The 11261-nt window shown below is 42.9% G+C and overlaps 2 protein-coding genes across 2 annotated transcripts in view; one reads left to right on the plus strand and one right to left on the minus strand.

Annotated features, from left to right (window-relative positions):
• T265_14074 (hypothetical protein) overlaps window positions 1-3371 on the plus strand; it is a gene marked incomplete at both ends in the record, with an annotated part of 103652 nt that extends 100281 nt beyond the window's left edge. Inside the window, one exon of the mRNA XM_009171917.1 lies at window positions 3259-3371. Within this exon, the coding sequence (XP_009170181.1) occupies window positions 3259-3358 (100 nt within the window). The remainder of the gene's footprint in view (window positions 1-3258) is intronic.
• A 2330-nt stretch (window positions 3372-5701) lies between these two features.
• Window positions 5702-11251, minus strand: T265_06602 (hypothetical protein; the record flags this gene model as incomplete). The annotated part of the gene is made up of 3 exons (XM_009171906.1): window positions 5702-6909; window positions 10397-10591; window positions 11042-11251. The coding sequence occupies 3 exons, from the start codon at window positions 11174-11176 to the stop codon at window positions 6238-6240; spliced, it is 1002 nt and encodes a 333-aa protein (XP_009170170.1).
• Window positions 11252-11261: the final 10 nt, after the last annotated feature.

Raw genomic sequence — 11261 nt, forward strand, 5'->3', positions numbered from 1 at the left:
AAGTATTTATGTTTACAACATTGTAGTCACTCTAATCAGGATGTAACTCTCATAATTACGGGTAATATACATCTGTGTGGGGTTGGGAAGGATCACTTATAATGTTTGACCTTTACGGCATAAAATTCGTTTGTGATAATCTTCTCTCCTGCGGTGTGTCAGTCCACCTAGTGCTCCCTGTATTGTCCACACATTTTAAACACTTTAGTTGAATCGTGAATTTATTTCCCTTAGACGTGTGTTCAAGTTTCCTTACATATAACGCTTTAGCCCCGATCAGCCATCTGTTGTCGGACCACAATAACCCTAAGTTTAGTATTTGCGGAAGAACAATCTTTATATAGCTCTTTTGGTCAAAGCATTGTACACTCGAGTTCACAGACAGTTTCGTGCGCGCCATGTCGGCAAGCAATAATTTCTATCGAGCATTTTTAAGTATGTTACACTGACATTGCCGAGTCAGACGAATGGGGCAATAATCATTTAGTTGTGCGTGTGTGCCGTCGGCATTGTATTAGCCAAAGATGACTTTAGCCATCACCTGCAATTTGTGACCAAAGCTCTCAACCATTCATTAATTAGTGAACAAATTTGTCAACTAGAACCACCACAGTTCGTTTCCAGTTGATAAATGACGGTGATTCGGTTCATCCTTATATCCATTGTTGAAAATATGAGAATCTATACAGACTACCCTGCAGCTTAAGTGCAGCAAATCAAACCGTACTATTATGTTATGTTTACGAATAGCTTACGAGCTCTAATATCCTGGCGGCTCGTCATTTTCGAGCAGTCGTCACCTTCACCAACTGAAACAAAAAACAATCGAAAAATTCGCGAACCGCAAACAAAGTTTCTAGTTTTCAAGTGACACTCAGGTGTTAATCCATCCTGTACACGATTCAAAATATTTCCAAATCGATGCAATCTACTCTGTATTTTAGGAATGCTTGCTATGGAGTAAGTTCAGTTTAGTGCAATAGACTAGAGGGTCGCTGAGCTTAAAGATTCTGTTACTTAGTTAACAGGTCAGTCACTAACCTGCCTACCTTCTACTCTGTATCGGACTAATGGGTCGTCGTACGAAAAGAAAGATGGTTGGTTTGGCAACCAAATCGGGTTATTTTGATCCCCAAAGATGACGAGGGGTTCACTGTACGCTCATGTTTGAGCGTCATCCTCGTCTATGTTTGGTTGTTTAAGAGTTGAGATTTTTAGTAGAATTTTCTTCCCGAAAGTGAAGCCAATCTACACTGAAACGACGAAAATCACTACCGTTTTTATCCCAGGTGGTGACAGTGACTCTCGACAGGCCCTCAACCTGGCCGTACAACCAACTCCTCCGCCCAGCTTGCTACATCTGATCATTGTCTCATCACCCGGATACATTCGTCTTCACCTATTCCGACGAGTTCTCCACCCTAGAGTATACTCTGGCATTATTCTTCCGTTGACAAAATTGTATGGGTTAGTACCACGCAGATGAAAAGTGCGTTGTGGGACACCTATTCACCTAGAGAGTCAGTGCTGTTTTCATGCCAACATTCGGACACCTAGTTCTTTTAAAAATACATAAAAACGCACAGCAAGAATTTCGCATCCTGGACGTTGTTAGAACAGCGTTTTGAGTCATGGAGAAACTGAAATTGGTCACCGTCAGGAGAAGAACGAGAGGGTGCTTCAAGAAATACCAGTTTCATGACTTATTTCAGAGGACGAAATTGGAGCGGCCTTAGCTAGAGGGATATGTTCTTTGTTGAAAGTATTAGTGTGTTTAATGTCATGGATATTTGTAATTAACTTGCAACTTCATGCTCCTTTCAAGGCATTAGTGTTTATGTGTGCGTTGCCAAAAAATCCTAGTTCTACTGTCTACGTATAATATACAAAATATGGAGCACTACGCTGTGCACTAAGGGGTGATGAGTCGAAAAATTTGGTGAGCGCTGGGATACGGAATAATACGGAAATTCCCGAATAAGTAGAATTAACACAGTTGTTCTCTTTGTTGCTTTTCTCATTTCGGGCCGAACTCTTCGTTGGGATGTACAGTACCAGATTTCCCGCCTCAGACCAAAATAGAATTCGGTCTAGCTACTTAATCATAGATGACGAAGTGCGCTGCTATACAGTAGCCTCTTTTCACCGTGTTCTTGAAGGATCAATGTGGTAGACAAGATTCACATAACAAAACAACCATGTGTGGGAACACATTTGTCTACAATGCGAGTACTCATCTATTCACTTGGTGTCTTATTATAATAGAACTTAGAACATAAGTCATACGTCCTGGTCTTCATTCGGATGAAAAATCGCTCCTCTGGAATGCCCAAAATGGTCCTTGTTGTGAATAGCCTTTGAGTTTCTAATTTCCAATCAAATCCCCATGGGAACGGAGTGAAGCGGCCTTACTCGGGGGTTCCCTGTTGAAAACGGGGACAACGGAATATTTTCACAGGACTCGTGTCACGCCTTGTTAAGTCTATGCCACCGCAGTTCTTCAAACTTTAGGAGGTAAACCGTCACTAAAATTTGCCGCCGCCCGCTTCTCCCTGCCGCCGTGAACTATCTATTGCAGTTTGAAAGCCAAGTTGCACTGACCGGAGCATCGTACTGTAAACGAGCTAGTTAGAGAGAAGCCTTTGAAAACAAATAAAAGTTTGGATGTACGACCCGCTTGATGAAACACTTATCCACTCAGGTTTAAGCACATGTTTTCAATGCACTCACTCTACAACCTGAAAAAAATGCGGTTTTGTTTCACCAGAAATAACGGAAAAAGGCGGCTCAGTTAGCGCTCAATTTCGTCGAGTCCCGAATCTCATGACGATGAAATAGCACAGAATTCAATGGACGTCTCTTAAAGCATAGAATGCTCGCCAGTGCGCATATCACGATTCTTTTGCACATAATCATCTGCACAGGGGTTTGAACACTGCCATCCAGCTGAAGGTGGCTCCTCAGCAGCATAATTTGCCAGCCCATTCGCCGCTCACATACTTCACATCACTTGGTCCAGTGTTGAGCTTTCTCCTGGTTGCGACATATCAAAAGGTTCACGTGACACATTCCGTCTGAACGGATCACGTCTCGACTGGCAGTGCCTTGCTCAGAAGACACGGTTATTTGTTCTCCGATATCAACATGCTTTTATTCACCTTAAGATACCACTGATACCACCTCACTTAAAGGCATCAACACCTGATAATCCATTGTGTATTCTTCAGCTAGGCTAACTCACTTTTCATTCCTTTTCAGAGGAGCTCTAATGCAAGAAACATGGAACAGTATACCGCAAGACCGCCCGGACTTCGCACAGATTGTACAGCGACTCAGTAACTTTCTACAGGCACAATAGGAAAGATATGCGTAAAAGTTCAGTGACTTTTCTGACCACCCTTTGTGCAGTTGGGTACTTCAGACGTGAAACATCTCTTGTGACTTGACAAGCATTACGGCAACACCGGATAAAAAAAGAATGAGCTCAGCTTAAGTGCTTTTCTGTGGTAACCGTGCCGTGAACCAGTTGACGCTTATTTCAAGAATCCTAAAGCATTTCGCGGTAACCTCATAAGGGTTCTTCTAAGCTACAAGGCATTTTTAAACAGTGGCTGACCAATTGTATATCCGATAGATTGTTCCCCAAGGTGACGGCTTGGTTCCTCTATGTCAAAGCTTAAATTCTCCTGCCTGGCAAGCAGCGCACGAAGTATATACATGTTAGATACGTTGAAAGCCAAGGTGAGAATCATCTATGAAGTATTCTGTCGGGAAAGATAGGCCGATAAGCTTGTTCATCGCAATTTACGAAGAGCAATCGCACCCGACAACAGCATAACTATAAAAAGAAAACGTTTGTTTGGGCCTGCCTCTCAGTAAGGCAATTGATTTACAGGAGGCCATCCGATGAAATAGGCCAAAACACATGTCTAGATACTGTGTATGCGTTTCAAAAAGTTATATCATAAAGCGGCCTAAAGCCTTAGTATTCCTTGTAACACCGATAGTCAATCTTTCTCGACGCGTTCTGGCTAAGAATATCTAAAAACACAAAGGTTCTGAATGAAAATATCGAAAGAGTACAGTTTGTGCATTTTTTTTCTAGGCACACAGACATAGTACTGATGATCATTAAACCCCGAAGGTAGTTGGTTCTAGAACGACTGGAAAAACTACCGAATAAAAACGACGAAATGCCTACTCTCATAAAATAGTTTAGTGATCCAAAAACCTTCATACGCTAAAGAAGCGAACGTGACCTAAGACGTCCGTTCAACTCAGGTTCACTCAAAGTGGGAAGCTGTTCAGCAATCTTCTCGACAAATTTCACGAAGGTCAGTTAAATCGTAGGATTATTCCCAACGAGTGTTTCGTCGATGATATCGCGGTACGAAATTCCCTGAACTGCTCCTTAGTGATGTGATCGTACACTCACACACGTCTTGTTACAGAGAATGACCTTTGTACACTTCTGTTGGTCACATCAGGGGTGGATGTTGCGATAGACATGTCAACTGTTTGTGCAAGACGTAGTTGTAATGTATGGACGGTTGGTATAGACCTATTAAAAATCACAAAGAGAGAATAATTCTCACCAGATTGCGACACTCGCTCTACACAGTGCTGTAAAAGCAGTGTGTTCAAGGACGTTTGTCTTCCTTGGACCTATTCCCGGGACAAAATAGCGCGGTCGGTCAAATCCAGTCAATCCGTTCGAAGACAGTATGCTGTGTGGCCTTTGAAAAGAGCTTTGTATAAACGAAGCGCTGTTGAAACGAAAACTTCCAATGAGCCAGGATGGAAGGGCTGATCACCGACCCAAATTGCCAATAAGCGTGGGCCATTACACTACATCTATCAATCATCCCACGCATGAACTCACGACGGTCCTTTTCCTACGCATTTAAAGTACGGAAAGCTCATGTCTAGTTTACTTAAATCAGTGAATCACTGTTAACCCAACTGGGAATCAGCTCAAGCGCATGTCCTTAGTCATATCAAGGTTTGAAATCCGATTATCTTACAGATGTCCGGGGTTCAAATCCCGGCACGGTCATTGGATATGCACTGCCGATGAGCTCTAATAAGAGCGAAACTCGAGTCCAGTTATTCCCTTTGGTGTGGACTCACCGGGATAATTACGCCAGAACAGGAGGACGACTGTTCAAACGAGAGTGGCGTGACTATGAACAAAATACCTATCCCGCAGAACCCCAAACCTGCAACCAGTTATCCTACACCCAATGCGAGCGCGTTTGTCAAAGACTCGTAAGTGCGTACTGGACGCACGCAACTCATCCACTGTGAACGAATTCCTACTGGCGTTGCACGTATTCTGGGCCATACCTTGAACGACCGACAGTCGTCCTAGATCTGCCACCCGTTGGGCTTTCCGACGACATGACACCACGGAAAATTTAGGCTTGCCGGACAGTTGTGTTATTTATGGATGAGTGCGAGTATGACGGAGATCGTTAGGGTGCACCTGAAAAAAACGAGAAGGTAAGGATGAACTATCCGACGGCAAGATTGCAATTCTTCGAGCCTGACCTCCGTCAGTGATAATGGACGATAACCAATGCAGTCAGTATAAGACTAGAGTAAGGACCATACAAAGACGCAACAGAGAACGAAAACCAATTTGCATTTTTCGAAAATGTTATATAACCCGATACGCCGTTCCATAGTAGACAAACGCGTGTTTTGAGGTCGTTGGGTGTTTTAAATGTATTTCATTATCTTACCGAAATATTTAGACTTCGTTTCGACATGAAATTCGGTTACAGGGAAGAAGCTCTGAATGATGCGAATTCCACAAGAAAATGTGAGCAATCAAGGCGATATGGTGCCTGAGAATTGGGAAACATAAAAGCCAAGAGATTTCACTGGGAGTCCTGGTGAATGGTTCGCTAACAAGGTGAAAGACTGTCAACCGCGTGTGCAGGCAAAGAGGTCGCGAAAATTGACCCAATCGGGAATAACAGAAGTGAGACTCCTCCGCCGATGTATTATTACGGAGGACAATACCATCAAACGTTCTGCTGCGCGTGACGCAACTGTCAGACACGTGCAGATATGCACATAACTCTAAAAAGCCCCTCACATAAGAGGCAAGGGAGTGGTGTGTATGATCGACGTCAGTGGTCGGCCAAAATGGAAATACGGAGGCTAAGGAACAGAGGCATCAGTTCAAAGCCATTCTAGATCTTGAGGGGTGTGAATCGACTCCGCAAAAAGCTAATCAGAACTCTCGCTGCCATCCGCCACAGTAACATCATCATCATAATCATTATCGTCTTCGCTGCGACCGGAGGAAAGGTCACTTGGAGAACGCCCGCGCTGAGAAGTGTTATAAGGAATAAAGTCATCCAAGGCACGAACCAAATTCGTTAGTTTTGAGGGATGGTGTAAACCAACGTTAGATGAGTTCTGATTAGGTGATAAGACAGACAAATCAACTCGAAGCGAAGGTTGCGCCGATGAAGAACCGGGGACGGCGCGGTCCGCCGAAGACGCGCTCTTAATAAAATCAGTCGGATCCACGGCGAAGTCCGAAGAGATCGTGAGCAGTTCACGTAGCCCAGCATTCTCCGACCGTAGACGATGTAACTCGGCCTCCAACTGAATAGTGTACAAATCACCGCTATTGCAAACGTCCCGAGCAATGGAGGCGAGAGTAGATACACGCGCACTTAGCATGGCGGTAGTTGGTTCGGTAGTGCTGGGTCCTTCGTCATCTTTGTGACTTCTGTTAATGACAGGTTCAGCTCGGACCACTCTTTCATCTGAAAACATATCATCTGACCTCAAATGAAAAGTGCCTGTTGAACCTTTTGCAACATTCTCCAAACGAGATCCATTGGTGCTAATTAACTTTTCCATTCGGTTTGTTTGCATCAGCTGCGATACCTACAACGGGGTAAGGTATGAAAATTATCGTGGATAAATGGGACTATATTGAAAATAAAAGACAGTAGCACGAGCATCCAAAAGTAAGAATACAGGACCCATATTCAAATTTTCAGCGCCGCATGTTAATTCTCCAAATGAATAGTGTCCACCAAACAAGAAGCAAAAAGTCGTTCTTTTATATTTTGGCTCCTAGTAAGTTGTCCAGACCTACCGCACGGCTAGATATGCTTGATCCGTAAACACTGACGTTCGTCATTTTGCATGCTTCATTATATCGAAGGGGAATACAGGCACCAAGATACGCCCCAAAATACCTACCAGACATTTGTTAACTTCCCTCCCGGGATAGTCGCGCTCCGCAAGTGTATCAGTTGGCTAACTAAATTGAGCGTTTCAATTTTTGCCCCAGCACCTCGACAGAAAATCTGTAACGCTACTCTGGCTCATAGAAAATTAACGAGAAATCAATAACCCCAAGAGATTTTTCGTTCTTTTGTAGTGTTGCTGCCAAATAGTCTTTTTGAGTCTTTTTTTAGTAATAATTTTTTCCTATCCCTTCGCTCTCCTAGATGAATGAGCCATCAAAGATACTACAGTCTCGTTGACCGAAGTTTTCTGATGAACCGAAGAAATAACAGCATACGAATAAGTTTGCGCACTTCTGGTCTCCTTATCAGAGTACCGTATCGTAATACTCTTATGCCATTCGAGGGGGGCATGAGGTCAACTAAGCTACAGTTACTCCCAAGGGAAACATACAAGAAGAGATCACCTTCGCAAAGCACCAACGCGTTTAGTTTAACTCAGCCCAGCTCAATTTCATAATCATGAACCCTGTCCTTATGCAATGAGGCCGAAGCACTCGGCCTTAGATGGAATGCGAAAAGGAGACTGTGAGCGCAGTAAACAGTGATTGAGGATTGTTTCTTTTATTACTTGATGAGGGCTTGCACGTAAAGGGACCCCAATGGATTCCAGTTGGATTGCCTTCCTTCAGTATACAATTTCATTTTCAACTGTAAGAAGTATAACTTCAAGAGCAGCAATGACAACTTTAGAAGCAGGACAATCAATCCTGCCACTCTCACACTGTGTTTATTAGTTCTCATCATGAGAAATAAAGAAGGATGAAGTTCAAAAGTTTTCCTCTTCGAGTGTGGAACGGGTAGGACACTCGCATGAAAGTACTGTAGTCGTTGCTACACAATCAAGCCGGTTGAACTGTATTACCTCAATGAACCTGAATGTCACTCAAGCGTCGAACGTGAATCAGAGATACTAACTGTGCAGGTAAACTAAGGTTACCAAAATGAAGTAGCACATGTCCGCTGGGTCAAGCGTTGACGCATATGTTCAAGCTAGAAAACAGACCAATTGACTACTGGATAGGTACCTTGCTGACTAGCGCTCACTATAACAACGAATACAATTGCCTGTCAGTGGAAAGCTTGTATCAAAGCAGAGACAATGAGCGTGCGCGATTAACCTCACTTAAATTGCGTGAATGTGAGTGTGCTCTCAACTGCATCATTCTGATTAGCAGTGGGTCAGATGCGCACTTTGCTTTGCCAGTGTAGCATCAACCCTGTCAACCATCCATCCAACAACATTAGCTACTACAACATCAGCTTTCCGAATGAGGATCAGGAAAATTGGATGGGCTTTCCAAACAGGTAAACCTGCTTGTCAAATGGAAGTACAAGGTCGAAAAACTTTGGATAAAAATGTAAGAAATCTATAGTGTTTTTAAGCGTGATAATCGAATATGAATGAAAGAGAGGCACATTAGAATTCACACTATTGTGGGACTTTGGAAGGTCAGAGCATAACATGCTTACGGTGTTGGCTTGCTAATCCCTTGTCATTGTGGTCTCCGAAAATGTTGACGTTACTTGAAATTTGATCACAAATATTCGCTTGAATGCATCTAATAGGGTTTGGAGGTCTGAACTGGGTGCTAGTAATCGGTAGACATTAGCAATACCTTGATGTTTTGACGGCGTGGTACTTTCACACTTCCCCAGTCTAACGACAGCCAAGGATGTACGATATCAAAATTGTCCTAATTCCACAGTGAGCATCGTAGACATCATTCGTAACCGTTGATCGCATCGACAGGTAACGGCGATAACCAACGCAACTCAGAATGTCCATACAGATTACGAAGCCTCCCAAAGTAAACGTTGATAAGGCTGTTATCAGCATCAACTAGTAGGTAAAATGCCAAACTATTGGTGGTTCGAGTAAATTAATACGTTCTGGGTCAGTTGGCAGTTGCTCTGTTCGTCCAGCTTGGCAATTAGCATGCGAGCTAAAATAATATTAAGTTATTTCATCCAAACCAAATAAAGTTCCTTTAAGTGTTACAGACTTGCGGTCACCGATGTGTCTACCTATCAGATGGTTCCCGGATATCTAGAATCAACTACCGAGAAACGGCAAAGATTTGACGAGGAGAATTAGGAATATAGTACAAACTTTACTTACCATGACGTAAAGCCATACAGACCGCCATTTGCAAAGTTGATGGCCTATTTGTTGCGACTGGTTAATAAATTACACTCCCGTTTTCGCATTCCAGTAGTGCATTTTTCCTACATTTTATTTGGAGCGATTAAACGGCAGGTGTTGTCCTGATGTTTGCTTATCACTACAATGATGAGAATTTGTTAGAGATTCAAGTGACCTTCATCTATTGGAGGAAGTGACATCCCTTCATGATTCACTGAAGCGCACGTGGTTCGAGGATAAAAGATCAAAAACATGAACACTGGGTCACTGATAAAGAAATCATTACTTGCAATTATAAAAGCAGCGAGGAAAGGTACTGCTGTTATTTGGGTTTAAACAACTGGTATTAGTTGAATCACATCAAAAAGATTGCCTTCGATCCACGGAACCTGATCTCAGGGCAGGTTAGCGAATGTCTGAGTGTGCAAAAAAATTGATCTCATCATAGGTGACATGAGAATATTTTGCCAACAAGTGCGAAATCCTTTCGGGAATGCAACGACTGACAGTAACAGAACGCCTCTCCCTTCTACCAAAAGCCCTGCAACAACCCTAGAAAGATATGTGAAAAACATTGGTTGTTAGGAAACAATTCTGTCGTGCACGTGAACGTCCTAAAGAGGAATAAACACACTATTGGTAATACCACATTTATACGCACACAACCCCCCAAACAAAACAATGACAGTCATAATAGGTGATGTTCTGAATAACTATCCTTGATGAGAAGTTGACTGACATCTCGCATAAAAGCAGGACAAAATGAGGAGGGCGCAGAAAACGCAGCCTGAAGTTGCCAAACTATGGGATTAGTCAACAACTCTAGCTCAAATATTTCTTCTAATTACCACACGTTTATCACTATTTACGACTTTATTTGACAGCAAAGGCTTTGTTGAGATGTTACGTGTAACCATGCACAGGCATCTTAAAAAAACGAAACTCAATGCAACGCGAAGCCAATACAACTTACTTGCAACCGATACTTTTTCATGATCAAATCCAGCGCGGACTGATGTTTATCCAGCGAGTCAAGCAATGTCCTGTTTTCCACCTGAAGTTGTTCTAATTCCTTGTTTTCAGCGGCCAAACACAAAATCAGCCAGCCCCTGGGGTGATTTTCAACGCGTTTGGATAGTTCCTCAAACGTCAGCGAGTCCTCTTGACACTGTTTGGAGGAAAAGTAATGATAGACGTATGATATCACGTTCGTGACATGATATGACTTCTGTCGGGGCTCAATAAATACACTAGGAAGTACCAAAGTGCGTATAGAACTAAATGAATTTCCATCATGGAAGCAGCTGTAAGTCCAAGGTCGGTGGAAGTCCAATCAGAAGAAAACGCCTACGGTACTGCTCAGCTATCATGAGAAAGGAGACTAAGATGAGACTAAATTTGCTACGCCATCGAATCCGAATCAGTTTTAAAAAAAAACAATTAAAAAACTAAAAATCACATGGAGAAAGAGAACCACATTTTCAGCCGTCGGTGCATTGGCTGCTTGGGCCCATATTGCTATACTTGGAACAAGCTGCTCATCAGACTACATGTAGACAACCAGAAGTAATATATATGGAGGGTAAGACTGAAGTCTCCGTAATTGAACAAAACTTACTCGATGCTGGCCCGCAAACGGCGCCTGAATTTCCAGGATCGAGTCTCGTAAAGCATCTAAACCCGATTCACGTTTTTGCAGCTTCGAAACAAGCCGATACACCTCTTCGGTAATACCATCAACCGTGCAATTCATTGTTTAGCGTGAAGAAACGAGAGCGAACGGACAGAAATTCCGTTTCAAAAGATCGAACCAACTCGAGCTCCGTGGGGGTAACTAA

Source organism: Opisthorchis viverrini, assembly GCF_000715545.1.
Source record: "Opisthorchis viverrini unplaced genomic scaffold opera_v5_139, whole genome shotgun sequence".
NCBI classification, from domain to species: Eukaryota; Metazoa; Platyhelminthes; class Trematoda; order Opisthorchiida; family Opisthorchiidae; genus Opisthorchis; species Opisthorchis viverrini.